At 39.4% G+C, this 19,140-nt stretch overlaps 1 protein-coding gene across 1 annotated transcript in view; it reads left to right on the forward strand.

Annotated features, from left to right (window-relative positions):
- Positions 1-19,140, forward strand: part of THSD7B (thrombospondin type 1 domain containing 7B) — a 725,201-nt gene that overhangs the window by 338,364 nt on the left and 367,697 nt on the right. The window contains exons 8-9 of the mRNA XM_038565098.1: positions 1,037-1,271; positions 9,575-9,690. Coding sequence (XP_038421026.1) covers positions 1,037-1,271; positions 9,575-9,690 — 351 coding nt within the window. The remainder of the gene's footprint in view (positions 1-1,036; positions 1,272-9,574; positions 9,691-19,140) is intronic.

Genomic DNA, 19,140 nt, shown 5'->3' on the forward strand with positions numbered 1-19,140 from the left:
GGAGCTCCTTTTGAAACAAGATTCTGTTCTGTGATCCTGAAAAATGGGGCCAGGGTCAAGATGAATGAAGATTTTCATATTCTTAAAGTGCAGTTGCTTCCCACTCTTGTCTTTTATATTTCTGGAAGGAGAAAAAAGTCAGTAGAATTTAATGGGAAAAAATAACAAGAATAACAAAACCAAGGTCACAAATCTTTTTGAGCATTTGGCCCACTGAATAAAACATCATAGGGTGGAAGAGTGGGGGAAAAATCAATACTTTAGATAAATGCCAGTTTTACATGGATATAAAAATATGAAAGAAAAGACAGTAATGAAATTTGATTGTCTGACTCACCCAAGAGTGTAAGGATGCACATCTGTCTGGTTTCCCTGCCAGTGGATAACACATTGTCAGATATTATTTCAGAGTTTAAGGCTGGGCTCTCTTCTGCCAAACTTTAAGAAATACTTCTGGACTTCTCAAATTGCAGTAGAATGTATTGGTTGATGGAGGATGGCTGTCTTAAAATGATTCTCTGAGAAAAATAATGCTGTTTTAGGAAAAAGGTGCCATATATAGGTAATGTGAGTATAAATGCATATGTTTGACCTAATATCACTTCAAGGTCATGGGCTACTACATGTAACTGGCTAATTTATGTAGTCATCATGTTACTAAAATAAAAGCAGATTTATTTGGAGTTTATCGCAGAGATACATGATCTGAAGGTGGGAAATAGAATCTGGTTTTATTGTTGTTGTTGATTTTAGTTTTGGTTTAATCAATATGTACTGCTTCCTATTACTTAAGAGGGAAAAGTGAAACATATTGTCCTTAGATTGTTACTCAGGACAAAAGGACCATGGCCCCAGAGTGGGCAGAAAGGTACAGAGGCTCAGGCCTTTGGAATCCTGTGTCAAAAACACCATCCTTTTGGACCATTAAAACAGCAAAAATAACAAAATTAAGAACGACAAAATGACAGAAACATGGTAATAAACAGAAACAACTATGTCTTTTTTTTTTTTTTTTTTTTAATTTTGATTTTCGCAGGTGGAAAACCATGTCCTCCTAGTCAGGCCCTCCAAGAGTATCGTTCATGCAATGACCATTCCTGTATGCAGCTCTACTGGGAGACATTGCCTTGGGGCCCCTGTTCTGAAGACACATTGGTAACTGCCCTTAATGCAACCATTGGCTGGAATGGAGAGGCTACCTGTGGTGTGGGCATTCAGACGCGGAGGGTCTTCTGTGTCAAGAGTCATGTGGGACAAGTGATGACAAAAAGGTATCACCGATAATTTATTGAAAAATGCGTATGATTATTGCATAGTTGAGTATTTTTAGCCAAAAACATTTATCAAGCAACGAATATGCTTCAGTGTATGCTAGAGGGAAAGAATGTTGTTTGTTTTGAGTCTTAAAGACTAGAAAATCTCTCTCAGAAACAAAGGTAGAAACCGTTATAATATGGATCATTAATAAAGTTACAATACACGCATTAGTTCATGGAAAGTAATCGTGGCCCACAAATACTGAATCTGTTTAAGTAATCAAACATTTTATCAACCTTGTCTCAGTATTTTTGGCTTTTTTTAGATCCTGTAAGGACTAGGACAATGTGAAGGTACGTCCTCCACTTTGAAAGTATGGGGTTGTGGTATATTTTTGTTAGGTTCCATTGATCTTTTATGCCTGTTCATGCCTGTAACTAGGTTGCAATCTCATACATGTTAGACTCTGCACATTAAGATATAATTCCTTTTAAAGATTGTATTTATTTATTCGTGAGAGACACACGGAGAGAGGCAGAGACATAGGCAGAGGGAGAAGCAGGCTCCATGCAAGGAGCCTGATGTGGGACTCGATCCCGGAACTCCGGGATCACGCCCAACCTCTGAGCCACCCAGGCGTCCCTGAAGATATAAATTACAAAACAAAACAAAAAAATCAGTAGGATAATTTGGACATGGGAACTAGGTTATAGAGATCAAAAAGGGTCAGAGTCAGTTGCAAGTGATAGGGGAAAAGGAGTAATCAAGCGGAAACTCAGCTGTGGGAGTTTTATCTCTCGACCAATTGAGGAGACACGGCTTTTCCTCTGTCCTTGTGGGAAGCCTCATGGAAAAGAAGATGTAAGGGACCTAGGAAGTATACAGTGACTGGGTAACTGTCCTGTCTGTGCTGATTTCCTAGTGGATGTGTTTCAACTAGTCTCCTCCTTAAGGTAGAAACCTCCCCTCACCGCCTCCCTCCCCCTACCGCCCCCCCCCCCCCCCCACAGCAGTGATACATCACCAGGATGCACATGCTCAGGGTGTTTTGTCTAGTATCACAAACAAGGCAACTTAGAGCTCTGCCCCGGGAATTTCCCAGTTGGGAAAATGAAACCCTCTCTTCTTTCTATTCATGAGGCTCTAAGTATATGAATTGACAGTTGCCCCAGACATGGTCCTGGAAGAAAAAAGCAGGCAAGGACAGTGAAAGTGATGCTCAGAAAGAAACAAACTAAAGCAGAACATATCCTTGGCAGCATCAGGCCCTGGTCCTGTCCAGCTAAGTATGCTCCTACCCTTCCTGGCAACATTTGCTCTTCCACCTAATTTAATCCAATTTGTGTTGCTGTCCTGGGCAACTCCAACAGCTGATTGATTTCACCTTGGGGCACCTTGATACTAGGCTCTGGGCCTTATCCACGCTGGTGTGGAAACTACAAAAGCTGTGTAAGGAAAGGCATAGGAGCTAGTTAAGAGAAGTGAACGGCGGATGGCAAAGTAGCGCAGACTGACCAGATACACATGTTGGAGGGTCCGATGTGCAGATGGTTCTGCTGATGCAAGTGAAGATGATATGACTTGAAGTAAAGCACAGTCCAGGAGACCTCATCTCTCTCTCCTCCAAGGGTGGCTTTCTAGAGGGCTGGAGTTGGATGTTCTTAATTGTTGCAACCGCAGACTTAAGCACAATGTCTGGCATATAGTGTACCATAAATGACCTTGGAATTCATGAATGAGGGGCACCTGAGTGGTGCAGTTGGTTAAGCATCTGCCTTCAGCTCAGATCATGATCCCAGGGTTCTGGAATTGAGCTCCATCTCAGACTCCCTGCTCAGTGGGAAGCCTGTTTCTCCTTTCCCTCTGCCCTTCCCCCTGCTTGTGTTCTCTTTCTCTCACTTTCTCTCTCTCTGTGTCAAATAAATAAAATCTTAAAAAAAAAAAAAAAAAAAAGGACTTCATGAATGAACTAGATTTATGTGTAGGAAGCCTATAGGGTTCAACCAGGATTGGATATGAATTGCAGAGTACTGAGAAAAGCTGATGTCTATCCTTTGTTCAAGAAAAATTACTTTATGTGCCATCATACATTTTGGCAAAGGGGACTGCCATAAAGAGTAATGACTAGATCACATGTATTACCTGCTACTCTTATTAATTCATAAATGTTATTTCTGCATTAGACCTGACTCTACATTGCTTGTGCTGTGCACAATGTGGACATACCAAATGTGGAATACCAAATTACGTCAGTTGTGTTTTGCAACTTGCCCAGTGTCCATAGCACTACATGGACTGATTGAATCAATGGTAGTTATAGCCAGACATGGACAATATGTTTTACATATCACCTGGCTCAGGTGAAAATCTATTTCACCTGGTTATGAAAATCCTAGAAGGCTTATGAAGATATTATGTAGACATGAGAACTCCTTTTATCTTGGAAAGGATTGCAGCTTTGATAATGTTCATTTTATGATGTAAATTTTCAGCTGCTTAAAAAAGATGCATGAAATATTAGCTTGAATATACAAATAAAATTAAATATGGCTTAGGTATAGTAGTAAACTCTCCATAAAATGCAGCAAACTATTACTCCTTATCATGATGTGAAATTTTTGTATGCCTGATGTCTGATCTTCTCCCTGACACAAAACTTTTCAGCTCTTAATCGGGACAAGAAAAATCCACTTGATATGAGTATGGTTTGTTTATTTCTTAGCAAAGGGATATTAGAATTGAGAGTGATACCAAATAAATTGTAACATAAAGGCCTATTTGGACCGTTATGTTCAAGAAGCCTGTTTTCTATTCTTATAATTACTTCAAATGACAGGTGTTTTTTTTTTGTTTGTTTTTTTATTGTTGTTGTTTTCTTTGTAAAAGCCCAAGCACATAAATGTTGTTATTGTGAATACCATCCAGTTTTGCTCGGTTTACCGTCACAGAAAAATGAATTGCACAGATGTCTTAACACACACGCACACACACACAGGTATTGCTAATTACTTTTTACACTGCTAATGAGGCTGGAGACTGAATTCTTACTGTATGTAGTCAAACAACTCTGCTAAATATGAGGCGCCTGAATTGACTTTAGGAAAATTAATTAAAAATTTATAGGTTAAGGAGATTAATTGAACTAAGAAGTTAATACCTAGTGTCCATGAAGCACATAGTGAGATAATGAAACTATTAGCAGTAGAAAATATCCTTTGCTCTGCCCTTTCAAAAAAACATATTTTTTTGGTTCTTTTTTATGTGAAAGCTATGGCAGTGGAGAAAGATTCCCTGCCATTTGTGAAGTCCTCAGGGTAGGAGTGGAAACAGAAAAGGAGGAGGGAACATCCTAAAGAAGGAGGGGCCTTCAGGGTACAGAGAAAGAAGCATGTCTCCACGGAATGGATGGGCTGATATAATGTACTTTATCTCCAAGCCCACTGCACCGGGAGGCAGAGTTCCTTGCAAGTTCTTGCTTCCCTGGGTTGGTGTTTGGTCTATGCAATTGTATAGGTTAGAATGTTACCATTGTTTGAGTAATAGAACTGATCATATCAGAAAATGAGAACCAGCCAGGGCACAAGGGGAACAGAAGTGAGAGTTTATTGGGATAGTTCTGGGGTTTTGTTTGGTCTTGTTTCACTATTCATTGTTTTTTGTTTTTTTTTTTGTTTTTTTCAGTTGCAGTGTACAAAGAATTAAAAAAAAAAAAGATTAAAAACACACAATTCAAAGCCTTCCAAAAGTCCTGATAAGGCACTTTCTGCCTTTAATGTGAAAACACCTGGCATTGTGTGAGATACAATAAAATAGGGCTCCGTTTAAACGTTTAATGTTGACAAAGTTGGCAGGTTTGCCCCGCCTAGCTGAGTGAGACGTATGTTGGTTCTGGGTCAGGGTACTGATCAAAGAAATGGAGCATTGTCTCTGCATCTTGATTATGGAGGCACAACTGGAAAATGGCAGGTCTCTGTAGCTCAGTTTGATGCATTTCAGCACAGTGTTTATAAGGAGCTAAAGGCTGTGGGGCGACAATGAGATAATAGTTATGGAACATTCCAGTGCTGGTCCAGGGAAATGTACGTGCCAAAATGAAATACATTCATCCTTTTATTGAGAGCACTGGCTATCTTGGATCAGAGTGTTATGTGAAATTAGGTATAAATTATGACAAAAGCCAAGGGACCATACTTTGTTTACTAACTAAAAAGTGAATTCATATGTTTCCTGGTGTTAAGGCTTTAATTTTATTTTGGAAATGGCTGGATAAATTAGCCTAATATCCCCAGGGATTTTTTTTTTCTTTTTTTTTTTTTGTCTTCGGGCTCCAATAACATTGAATACTATTCAATCATTCACTTACTGTTATTATATATTTACACTGAGCTTAAAATATGGCACTTTGAAGATATAAGATGGAATCCATCATTAAAAATTAGTCTATGTATTGTGCATGCATACACAGGCACACAGACCTACACACACAAGAAAACAGCATGAAAGTTGTTGAAAAACCTTTTTTGGTCAATGTCAATGCAACAATACAGAAAATAAACCTTAGAGTTTTTAGAAACGGAAGGCATGTTTATTGCTAATGGGCAAAGAGAGTATTTTTGAAGACAAAGAAGAAACTTATGAAAGTAAGAAATGTGATGATTCTTGAAGGAGTAGACATCATGTAAATAGAAGGGAAGAGAAATTGAACCCCTAGAGAAAGGGTCAAACTTACTGGCAAAAGAAATGAACCAAAAAAACAGTTCTCACTGACAAGAGAATATTTGGCTCCTATCAGACCAGAAATCACATTCCAGGAAAGCCCTTGGTTAGTGGCCTCTATAAAAACAATATAACCTGAGCTTGATCTTTGCAAGGGAGGAGATGATACAGTTTCTCTCTTATGGACTTAAGGGAAGAACACACAGAGAGAAAGGGGCTGTATTATGAGAAGCTGACATTATGCCCAGGAAGTATTTAGTGTGAGTGATGCTAATTAAGGGTAAATCAAGTAGACAATATCCTTTCCCTAAAAGAGATTAACACCTACTCCTAATTGAAGTGAGCAAAATCCCTACAGGATCAGCCTTCCTCTCCAGAAAGCCTAAAGCCAGTGCCATAAATGCTTCTAAGCTATTTTGCCAAAGGTCCAGTGAATGTGAAGTGGCTGGTTGGTGCAGGGACCCTGCTGCCCCACTGAGCACACAGGAAGCTGGTATTGCTCAAGTCACACTTTCATTTCCAGCCATACACCAGGCCCTGTTGGAGACAAGTTACCATAAACAGCAGCTCAATTTAATTTTAGTAGCTCTCAGAGTAGGAATAAAGGACTTGGGAATGATTTTAGCGTTTTTTTGCTATCTCTAGTAAAGTATGACATAAATTTTCCTTACCCGAATAGCTTAAGTAACACTAGATTCTCACAAAGACACTCTTCTTTCTTTCCATTGTTTCATTGATCTCTTTGATAGCGTTTCTGTGTATATTAAGTATGATTAATATTAATGTCACCAAGAGTTAATTTATTGAGCATTCTTTTTCTGTGAGTACATGCACTTCCCATTTCAACTTATTTTTTTCAATTGTATTTATTTACTTGAGAGACAGAGCCCAAGCAGTGGGGAGTGGCAGAGGGAGAGGGAGAAGCAGACTCCCTGCTAATCAGGGAGCCTGATGCAGGGCTTGATCCCAGCACCCCGGGATAATGACCTGAGCTGAAAGCAGACCCTTAATTGACTGAGCCACCCAGGTGCCTCCATTTCACCTTATTTTTATCCAACTTTTATATACTCCATAAAAGAAGTAAAATAATACAGAGAGATTAATGATGGCAACCGATAGGTCCCATCTATCTCCTGCTGCATTTAGTATCCTACATCTCAAACACAACCACAGCCACTCTTTAACAGTTATTCTGTGTTCTCTCTCTCTCTCTCTCTCTCTCTCTCTCTCTGTGTGTGTGTGTGTGTGTGTGTGTGTGTGTGTTTACTGGGCAAAACTTCACATGGTTCACAAATCATAACAACATGCAAGGAGATGCATAATACATAACAAAGAGAAGCCTGATGCTCACAGCCCCGCTCCCACCCACCCTCTCTGCCTCCTGTCCTGCCACTGGCGGCCACTATGTTGGTTTATTTCTGTCCATTGTATCTTTATGTCAATATCAGCAAGCACAAGTGTATATTCTTCTTCCTCCTCCCTTTCTGTTTACCTCTTAACTCTAAATGATACATTTTTCACACAACTTTCATACATCTCTTCACTTATCAATCTAAAATACCCATTGCAGGGTGCCTGGGTGGCTCAATCAGTTAAGTGTCTGCCTTCAGCTCAGGTCATGATCCCATGGTCCTGGTATAGAAGCTGGTGTCCTTGTCCCGCTCAGCAGGGAGTCTGCTTCGCCCTCTACCTCTGCTCTCCCTGCCCCCATCATGCTCTGTCTCTCTCTCAAATAAATAAATAAATAAATAAATAAATAAATAAATAAATAAAATCTTTAAAAAAAGTTAAGAAAATAATAAAATGCCCATCCCTTGATTCCCTCTTGTAAAAGCAATGAACCTTAGCTCATTTACACTAATTCCTGTCTCAATTCCCAGATTGTTGGTTTTCTGTTGGTAGGTTACATTAGTACTTTTGATTAATCTTTTTAGAACTTTATTTTTTTTCATTTATATTTAGATCATTTATATTTAGCTCACCTGCTTTGTCAGATAAGGACATCCAAGCCTTCACTGTGTCTCCCTCCCCTCCTCCCCACTCCTGCTTTGTCCATTCTGTCTTCACCTGATGGTGGCACGAGTGGTGTCCTGTACATTCTGTTCCACGGTCAAGTTCAGTCTTCCATGTTTGGCTTACATATTGTTTTTAAAGTTTTGAAACTAGGAAAATGTTTTCATTTTGATAACTATCTAAACTGATGAGATCTGATGTCAGCCAGATTCTTGGATGACCAATTTTTCTTCTTCTTCTTCTACATCCATTATTGTCTTACTTTTTCTTGGTGTTTGAAAACTGGACAACCTCTGTGTTTGCATGTTGGTCATTTTGTAAACCATTGGTGGACTTTTCATCTGAACTGGCATCCTTTCATCAGCTCTGTGTTGTTTTTAAATTCATCATATCTTCATTAATTTTATCTCCTCTATTTTCTATTCTCTCCTTCCAGAAGATCTGCTGATTGTCTGAATTTGCTACACTGGTATTTTTTTTTTCTATCATAATTTATATCAAATGGTCTGTCTCCATGTGGCTTTTGGTCCATTACTGATTATTTCAGTGCCTTAGTTTATCATGTGAAAATGAAGGTTATAATGCCTCTTACTTTTGTCATTAGGAATAAATGGAAGAAGGTAGCCAAAGCCCTTATGCAGCCCTGCCTACTTATTACCAGAGCTCGTGCTGTGAAGTTTTACCCACACTGCATTTATGTGCTTTATGAAGAACTCCCTGGGAACAGAATTTAAAATGCAAATATATGTTGCTGAATGCTTTCCTGTTTTTCTTTTTGGCATATCACTGTTTTAGAAGATAATCAATGTAGTTTTAGCCCTCTGTGTTCATAAAACAAGTAAGTAGGCAAGAAAACAAACAAAAGCTTGATTGCCATTTTCTGAGACTTTAGTTCTTCCAAGTGATTCTGAATCAATTGACTGTAGTATTTTCCTCCCAAGTGTGAGCATTCATTATCAGAAAAAAAAAAAAAAAAAAACAGAACTGAGTGTTTCTCTTGTTAATGCTAGTTAGTATATTTGACATTTGCCATCTGTCATATTTTCCTTACTCCAGCTCATCAATCCACATGTTCTAAAGAGATACCTGCCAATTGTTTAAGTATTCTAAAATTCTGTTCATTATCCAAGATGTAAAGTATATGTAAGTGGTTTTCAATGATTTTTGTTTCCCAATATGTCCATGTATTGCCTTGTATTTTTTCTATTCCTTTTGTAGACTATCACTGATTTGATATATTACCCTGAATATAATGCTTTTCAAAAAATATATCGGATATGTTCATTCTAAAAAAATAAATGTCATTTGAATTGATGCTGATGGTGACACTTTCTTATGAAGGCATTCCCTTTCATTAGTTTCAGGAATTGCTCTTTTCCCGGCCTACTGAAAAGTATTTTGGTCTCTAGGTCAAGAGAGCTGAAGTTGCCTTTGGCTCTGTCCCTGGCTGGGAGCCCTTGGGCTCTCTCTTCCTCATCTTAAAACGAACAACAGGGCCTCAATGTTTTCTGTTCTGAAATCCTACAGTTCTCTGCTAAACCACTTACTTCTTCCAGGAGGCATTGATATTGTCTCTTCACATTGACAGGTGTCCAGATTCGACTCGGCCCGAAACCGTACGTCCTTGTCTTCTTCCCTGCAAAAAAGACTGTATTGTGACAGCTTTCAGTGAGTGGACGCCCTGCCCAAGGTCGTGCCAACCAGGTCGGTGCATTCAGTTTATATTGCTTTACTTTCTAAGCACCTGATTTGTTTTCCCCAGTGCTAAATAAATGAGAGATTATAGAATGGGAGCATCTTTCTTTTCCATTTGCATGTCCCCCTGGGAAACAAGGTTGGTATAATTTGTAAATGAAGTCTTGGATTTCCAGATCTATCAGGACTGGGCAGGGAAAACATATTCAGTTACTGTATGCCATAATTTCACTGGCATGCGTTGCAGGAGTGCTCATCCTCTGGGAACCCTGTTGTGGTGTTTTAAATAGCCATTCATATGTGGTTCCTTATAAAGCCTCATCACCAACAGGTTCTTTGTGGCTCCTGTGTGCTCGGAGTCTGACTGTAGACATCTATATTAGATTATAGGGCCTTAAGCACTGTGCTTACATCACTGAAAATACAAGCCTATGGAAGAAAGAGGATAAATATGTAAAAAGCGTTGAATAGGCACAGGAATTGACAATTTAAGATTTGTGTTTCTTTACTATAAATGGTGATACTTTATATACCTGGGTGTTATTGGAGGGCAGTGATCCAGGATACTTAATACCTAAGTCCTAAAAAATCACCCAGGAGCACTTTGTAAAATGACCCTCTTTCTTAGAACAGGTCTTTCCCTCCATGCTTATTGCATTCCCTCTGATGAGCTAGTCCATGTGGAGATAGAAGTACTCCTGGTCCAAAAGCTCCATTGCCATCTAAAACCTAGAGTTAATAATCTGGTTCTTCTTCCATAGTCTTCTACCCTAGCCTTAGCCCTGTGGATCTTACCATCACCACAGTAAGAAAAGGCAAATCCAGAAAAGGAAGGATACATAGAATTATAACCCTAGTGCCCAGAGTAAATTGGGTTTCATCCAGCCATCTCTGGGTAGTCATGTCTTCTCAAGCAGGACAAGGCTGTACTAGCCTCTCCTGGACAAAGGGGCAAAGAAGTACAGATGCAGTCCTGGGAGGGGAGAACCTGCCCCAGAGACTGAGAGCATTCACACATCTCCTTGGGAAATTCTATCACTGTGCATCTAGGATCCCCCAAATGTTCTTTGGCTCACACATCATTAAGGGGGTGATGTGAAATTATGACCAACATTGATATAGACCTGCCTGATGTCCCCCTCCTGCCCCCTCCCTCCCCCCAGCGATTGGCAAAGGGATAGTGATGGATAGAAAAGATTGTCGTCATCAGTGTCTTATATTGCAGTGCTGGGGAACTTGCATAAGGCTTTCATAACCATGTCATTTCATCTTCTTAATGATCTTCTGTCACAGAATTAATATAGTATCCAGTGAGCTTTCTTATGGAGAGCGTTAAAATATATATTTTGAATATGAAAGAGCTTTGACAATTACAGTGGCATATTTTTCTGGTCTTTGGGGTATAAAATAACAGTCTCTTCCAGAAACTTTTCCAAACTCATTTTCCTGAGTGGGAATATAAAGTAAGCAAACTGAATGAACTAGGTTTGTCCAGTAACCAGGGTAATGTCACTTCCAGACAGAGTGGGACAGAAAAGCTATGATCTCTCTGAACCATTTGAAAGACAGCATCTAGGAGGCTGACTTTTGGAATTTTAATGGTAATGTACTTGAAAAATATTCAAAGATAAATGAAGATAAATATTGGGAAAATGCAAGAAAACAAAATAACCTATGATTATGGAGTTTTGAGATTCAGCTGTAACTTTTAGTTTCTTCCTCACGAGAAATTAGCATAATTCCTCTCTTGAGTGATTATAAGAAAGGAAAGACTGAATTAAAATAATACCCCACTGGCAGCCAGATATTGGTGTTGGAGCTGTCAGGGTCCCCTGACACTGAGGGAGGCATATTAGTTTTGTTGAGCCAGTGCACCCTAGTGGCCAGAGATTACTTTGGCTACTGCTCTTGCTCAATGCTGCTCATGTATTCTACATTCAAGAAAATTCTCTGCTGCCTGAGAGTCCTCTAGCACTGGCTAAGGATGGAGGAATCATAGAGCATGTGAAATAATTGCTCTTCTAGCAATTTTAAATTTTGCTTCAATTTCCAGATTTCAATTAGTTATTTAAATGGTTGGCATAGTAATGAAAATAGTTCTAAGCCTCTGTGGTCGTTTTTTTTTTTTTTTTTTTTTTTTTTTTTGCCTCCAATTTTTCAAGCCTAGATAATTCTTTTCATAGCCTGGCAGCCAGGGGACCTGGAGGAGCAAAGATTCAATTTTCAGATTTATTCCAACTTTCCATTTCAATCCTATTTACCCTCATGTTTAGTTTATACCTTGGGACCAATATATTATTAAATAACCATGGGTTAATTAGGGTGACTATGAGAGGGAGGAGAATACTGAAGGAAATTGTACCTCTAAACCTGTGGTTCTCAGACTTTATTGTTGCCACATCACCTAGAAGCATTACTAAAATGCAGATTTTCAGCTCCATAGCTAGAAATTCTGATTCAGTAACTATGGGATGGTCCCCAAAAATGTGAGTTGTAAGTAGCTACCCCTGAATGGTAATGCAGTTTCCTTTTCATGATTAATAAAAATAGATCCGTGTACAAATACAGTTTGAACTCTAAACATATGACCTGTTTTTCAGCTTCTTCAATGCATTGTGTTTTTCCAGGTCAATAGCTGTAGAGTGTGATGGCTAAAAACATAGACTCTGGAGCCAGATGGACAGGGTTGAGTTTCAAAGTTTGCTCTGTGATGGGGATACATACTTCATCTCTCTGTGCCTCAGTTTCCTTGTTTATAAAACAGGGTTAATAGTCACACCTACCTATATGGAAAATGCCTAGAGCACTGCCTCACAAGCATTTCCACAGTTGCTCTGAGCCTTTGCACCTGTTGTGTGTGAAGCCCACACTGTATTCAGATGCCCCTTCCGTTTTGACCCCGTGCATCCACAGGAACCTGCATTCCCCCCAGGAATGCTGTTCTCATTTTCCAGATCTCTGAGATGTTGCCAATTCATTCCATTAACTAGATCATCCCAGAGCATCTTGCACATACCCCTTTATGGTACCCCATACTTATCTTTCCATGCCAGTATTGTCCTTGCTATAAGTCCATGAATGCAGGGACCCTTTCTGTCATCTTCACTACTGGATCCTCTAAACCCCACACAGAGATGAGGCATTGATGTCACTCGATGACTACTTTTTGAATGGACAGAGGTCCTGTAAAGAGAGAGAATGGTGCAACTTTGAATCCAGGCAGGAAACTCTCTTGTCCTTTAAAATATACTTTAGAGAATGGTGCTCTAGAACGATACTTCTCAAACTTAAATGGTCATACAAACCCCTGGGGATCTTAGTAAATATAGATTCTAATTCAGGAGACCCAGATGGGGACTGGAATTGTACCTTTCTGTAAGGTCCCAGGTAATAACTGTATTTTGGTTACAAAGCTCCTGGTCAGAGTGGTGTTCATTAGAAATTTTTGAGCAAGGTAATGACGTGATTGAAGTTGTAAAGTGAGAAGATTAGCCTAGAACAAATCAGCAGGTGAGAATACAGATGAGGTACGCTGTGGGATGAAGAGAAGTGTAGGTTTAATCTGCACTGAGAAATCAGGAGAAACATGGGCCAGAGCAGGGGACAACCTTGGCTAATGAGGAAGGAGGAGCTCTTTTTTGCAGCTGTGGTTTCAGATTGGTTCATCAAAGAAAAGTTTATGTTCGTGGTCCTCAAATTTGGATGCACAATGGAACCACTTAGAGATCTCTAGAATATACTTTTATTTTGTGTTTGGGTTTTACTCCAAAAATCATGGTCTAATAGGCTTTTCATATGATCAGGGAATCACCAGGTTATATGAACCTCAAACAAAACCCATTTGAAACCTCTCAGAGCTTCAGGGGTCTGAGTATAACAGGAGTGGTTTGTACCTTAGCAATGGATGAGTTGTGTGAGCTTTTATTCAGTCCTGGCTGGGTTCGTGAACTAAATCCTATGACCTAAAAGTATTCTCAAGCCATGAATGATCTCTAGCTAGTAGACAGCCACTGCCCCTACCTTTATAATCCTCCTCATCTGTCTCTCTTTAAATGCTTAATGAGGGTCCCACATTCTTCTAAGCAAATGAGATATTTGTCAAGATGTGGCCTCTGATTTTTAAGTCCCAGTAATAAATTAGTCAAATGACCAAGAAGTATCCTTTGGTACTGTTCTTGCTGTTTTCTTTTAGTCTTCCTTCAGCCCACCAAGTAAATGCCTCCTGGAAGTGTATCCAATGTTATTTGTTTAATAATGACAACAATTTTCTTACTGAGAGGTTCTCAGCCCCGTGCAGGGTTTCTTGTTTGTTTTTGTTTTGTTTATTTTTTTCAATGCACAGATGTCTGAGACTCACCCTAGCCTGTGTTAGTCAAGATCTCCTCCCAGTGAAGGAACATTTACAATATTAAAACTCTCCTTAAGTGACTTCTTAAATGGGTAAAGATGAGAAGCACTCATTTAGTGCTGTATACTTTGCAACATGCCTTCACATACATTTTAACCTCTTGTAGGAAATCACTGATAATTGTTTGTGTAGGTGTTGTTGGGAATTCTAGTGGCCACTGTTCTTGTAGCTGTAACATTTCATATTTTTACTTTAAAGTCACAAAGCAGGACTGATTTTCCAAGATTTATCTCAGCTTATCTTTAAAGGGGCTTACTTTATATTTCCAGCATTGAATTACATGAAATTTTAGACATACACATAAATTAATAGATTAATGCAGAAGATTAATGATTAATAGAATGTGCTCTTGTGTAACCATCACCAAGTGAAAATAATCAACAACTTGTGGCCACTCTTGTTTTCTCTGTGCTACCATCATCCCCCTTTCTATTACCCTGCTGATAGATTATTTTAAAATCATTCCCTGATGTGTATCCCACTTCTATAGATGGGAAAATATGTGGCAGGTAAAGTTATTAGGTTGGAAGATAAAATATGCCTTATGCAAGATAGCTTTTCTTATAAATTCCTAGAAACCACAGAGCTAATGATTAATTATTTGTCAGTATCAATAATTAAAGGCCGAGGGAGCTCCTTTAACTTTCATCTCCAAGGGACAAGCTGGAGAACAGTGTCAAGGAAACAGGAAAGGCCAAAGGCAAACTGCTTCTGGGAATTGTAGGAAACTTCATTTGGTGGTAGCCTTTGTTCCTATGTCAAACCTCCTAGAGATATGTCTTGAGATTTTTCAGTATCAAAGAGGGTAATTTTTTTTAATGCCTATGTGGTGTGGTGCAGTGGTTAAGAGCATGGACTCTCAAGTCCCATCTTTTCTGTGTAAGTCACTTTAGACTCCCTTTCAACTTGCTGTGTTTCAGTTTCATCCTGTCTAAAATGGGATAATATTGGCATCTACTTCCTAGAGTGGTTATAAGGATTAACTGAGAATAGGGCACGTTGAAGAATGCCACGCATATGGAAATTTAGTAGTAGTGGTAGTAGCATGTAAGTTCCCTTAAGAACAGGGAACTTATCTTTTATTATGTTGGTGTTCTGCAACTTCTAGACCTCCTATGCCATGCGACAACGGCATTTGTTTCCGTGTCTGTGTTTTTCTTAGACAAATTATAAAATCTAGAGGGCAGGTGTCTTCTAATTTCGTTAATGTTCTTGCAGTGCTTATCCCGGACATGAAGGATATTCAGTAATTTTTGTTGAATGAATGAATAAATGAATTCTGCAACTTTCCCACAACCAGTTCTAATTACTAAAGATTTTGCTTTCATAAAGATGAAGTCATAGCATTAACACTTTGTTCAGTGGATCTAGACCAATTAGGGGAAAAGTTATTGGTCATTCAGGATGTCTGATAAGTCAAAGGTCATCTATCCTAGAATCCAGAATTTCTCCCATTCAAATGCATACTAACACCACCATCTCTTCACTGACACCTTCCCAGCACACAGGATTCCCTCTTTCTCCCCACAGGCCCCTTTGTGCCCTTTGTTTACCTGAGAAGTACTGGATGGAGTACTAATTTACTCCCAAATAATGAAGGATCTTCTGTGTTTGAGCAATCAAGATTTTGGGCCTGGGAAACTGGCCTCCAAAATAGTGTTGAAGGCATTATGATGATCTGACGACTTTCTTTGAGAAAATGACTTAACCTAAATTTCAGTTACCGCCTCTATAAATGTTCGATGTTATCTATTCCTGAGTGTTTTTGAAATACATAAAATAAGATGTATCTCACGTACATGTCCCAAGTTCCAGCCTCAAAATGCAGAGCATAGGTGCCTTTGTTTTATATGGGCTCCATGGGGGGGGGGGGGGTAACTTGCCCCTTTAGTCTACAATCTAAGGCCCACATGTCACTACATTGTCCTTGTACTCAATAAATGTTCCTGAAAATTTAGTAGGGGGAGTAACAAACATTTGGACTTCTGGAGATTACAGTTCTCAATCATATTCCTGCCAAACTGAGGAGTTCTGCTGATAAAAGCCATAAAAGACACTTTCTCTCCATTCATGGGTAAACAAAATAATGGATAAAACCCTCTTAATTTCTTGTAATTTTTTGCTCTTGTGTCTGTTTTTGCTTGGTTTTGTTTTGCTTTTGCTAAAATTTGGCACCTTCTGCCTGACTCTATTAAAACCCAGTATGAGGGGGATTTGATTTGAGAAAAAATAAAATAAAATCAGATTTGGCAACAACAACAAAAATTAAGACTATTTCTTCAGAGCCCCTTGACCATTTCCCAACGAGGAGGAATAGCATTGTATGATAGAAGAGCTACTACTAGGAGGTCGGAACTCACCTGGTGCTACCTACACCTCAACTTCAGAGGAAATATTAGCCTACATAATAGCTGACAGGGACGTGTTCTCAATCTGCACTCTTTCTCCTTTCCCTAACCCCCTCTTCTTTGGCACCAGAGATTCATGTGCAGGGACCTGACCTGATCATGGCATCACCAGCTGGGATTTTTCTTCACTTCCTACAGTGGGCCCGGACTCTGGGTATAATCCCAATGACTAATAAGGTGAAGAACCATACCCCCAGGTCAGAAGGGTGAAGTAACAAGTCCAAGATTACCTAACATGCATGGCAGAGCCAGAGCCAGAGTAGAATCCAGATTCAGTGACTCCAGGGCCCACCCATTTTATCTCATAACAAGTTCGTTCTTTCTTTTTTTTTTTTTTAAGATTTTATTTATTTATTCATGAGAGACATAGAGGCAGAGACATAGGCAGAGGGAGGGGCAGGATCCCTATTGGGGAGCCTGATGGGGGACTTGATCCCAGGATCCCAGGCTTACAACATGAGCCAAAGGCAAACGCTCAACCACTGAGCCACCCAGGCTTCCCACAAGAAGTTATTTCTTATATAGATAGGCACAGCTCATTTTGTCTGTTAATTATTAGGTATTCAAGAATTTGGAGCTTGAGACTCTGAAACCTGTGACACAGGCTTGACCCATTACAGACCTATCACACATTGCTTTCACATGTGCTGTTCCATTGACCATCAGGACAGTTTGGGGAAACAGGAACAGCTGTTCCATTAGTGCTGCTCCAGAGATGAGGTGATGGAATTGGTCAAAGGAAGCACTCCTGGTCACCTGGTCCAAAAGGAGCAAAGAGCAGGTAAAAATGCTTTGTTTAAATTGAACTGGCCACATTGCCTTGCCTGGTGAGCCTGTGCAGTTACAGGGGAAAAAAAATTTAGAAAAGGTTAGACTTATCACCAAAAGACTATCATATTAGCATGCCATGGCTTCATCTCACTGCCTCTTCCTATCAAATTAATAAAAGCTATAATTTATTGATATCCATTATCCTATTTAATTCTAATTCAATCTTATATGGAAAGAACTATTATTACTCTTTTACTAGGAGGAAATAGAAGCCTAAAGATAGTACCCAAGATTGCAAAACTAATCTTGGGTTAGGACAAAACCACACGGAAGCCTAGGCTCTTATCCACTCGCTCAGCAATAAACATTTGCAGAACAATCAGTGTGTTCCAGCCATTGTCCTCCATACTGCGTGCATATATGAAGAGTGGTGAGTGAAACAGACACACAGCCCTCCATTAGGGAGGGGACAGTCTACCAGAAGAAAATGGAGGCGTTGAACCCACAATTACCCAATGAACATGCATGCAGGTACAAATCATAATATGTGCTGGGCAGAAGATTGGAGTGCTGTGAAAGAAAGTGAAAAACAAAACAAAACCAAAAACAAAAACAGAATTCCACTCTGTCTAGACATCTGTTTCTCCTTATCTCTGCTGCTTGCCCAGATCTAACCAAGGTGTAAATCCTTGCCTCCTCCACAGAATTTGTTGTGATCCTTCTGCTGGAAACAACCACTTCTCATTCTTGAGTCCCATAACCCTGTCTGACTTGCATGCATTCTAACTATCGGTAAAGGTGTTTTGTGTCTCTCTGAAGGGATGTGAAATCTTTGAAGGCTGGGACCTTTTCTGTGTTCATTCCCAAAAGTGCCTAATAATAAACTTAAGATAGAACAGAACTCAGTAAATCCATGTCAAATAAATAGATGCCGGGCAGCCCAGTTGGCTCAGCAGTTTAGCGCCGCCTGCAGCCCAGGGTGTGATCCTGGAGACCTGGGATCGAGTCCCATGTCTGGCTCCCTGCAGGGAGCCTGCTTCTCCCTCTGCCTGTGTCTCTGCTTCTCTCTGTGTCTCTCATGAATAAATAAATTAAATCTCTAAAAAAATAAATGAATAAAATAAATAGATGCCAGTTAGAAGCAACCTGCTTAAGCGAAGCTAGCAAACTATTAAGAGGAAAGTTGATATGCTTTTACAACTAAATTTCTTTCATAAATGATTTCATAGCTTACTGCAAGAACATGCACAGTGATGTTGGTGATAAAAGATATGGGACTTAGAGAGTAAGATTTATCTTTGGTTTCCTAGCAAACATGGTTAAAAACAAGGTTCATCTTTTTTGTTTGTTTACACATTCATCCATTAATTCACTCATTCCTATGCCCATCAGCCTGTTTGTTTATTATTTTTTTAATGAAATAATAAGAGTATCTTGTGGGAGCCAAAGCCTATTCAATTGCTTAGTCCCAGAAGGCATTTCCTACTGCAACTTCACACTCTATCTGAGGTCACCAACTGAGACCATAGGAAATGGTGTCCATAGGAAATGAAATTAAGGGGTTTCATGTTGTTTGTTTTTTAATAAAATCCAAAGGTATAATGTTGAAATGCAAAATTATGGTCATGTGTAGTCTTGCAGTGGCCCAGATTGGTCCAAGGGTTTAAGACAATTGAACAGGTTTCTGAAAGCGTGGCCTTCTAGTTCAGAATTACCGGGGATGCTTGTTAAAATCCTAAGAGATTCTGATTTTGAGGTCAGGCCTAGGCCCTCAAAATCTGCATTTTCAAACAAACTGCTTTAGTAATTCTAAGGTGTTGAGAACCTGAACTATGGAGACATTTGATTTAACCATTAACCCATGGATTACTT

This window comes from Canis lupus, chromosome 19, assembly GCF_011100685.1.
Source record: "Canis lupus familiaris isolate Mischka breed German Shepherd chromosome 19, alternate assembly UU_Cfam_GSD_1.0, whole genome shotgun sequence".
Classification (NCBI taxonomy): domain Eukaryota; kingdom Metazoa; phylum Chordata; class Mammalia; order Carnivora; family Canidae; genus Canis; species Canis lupus.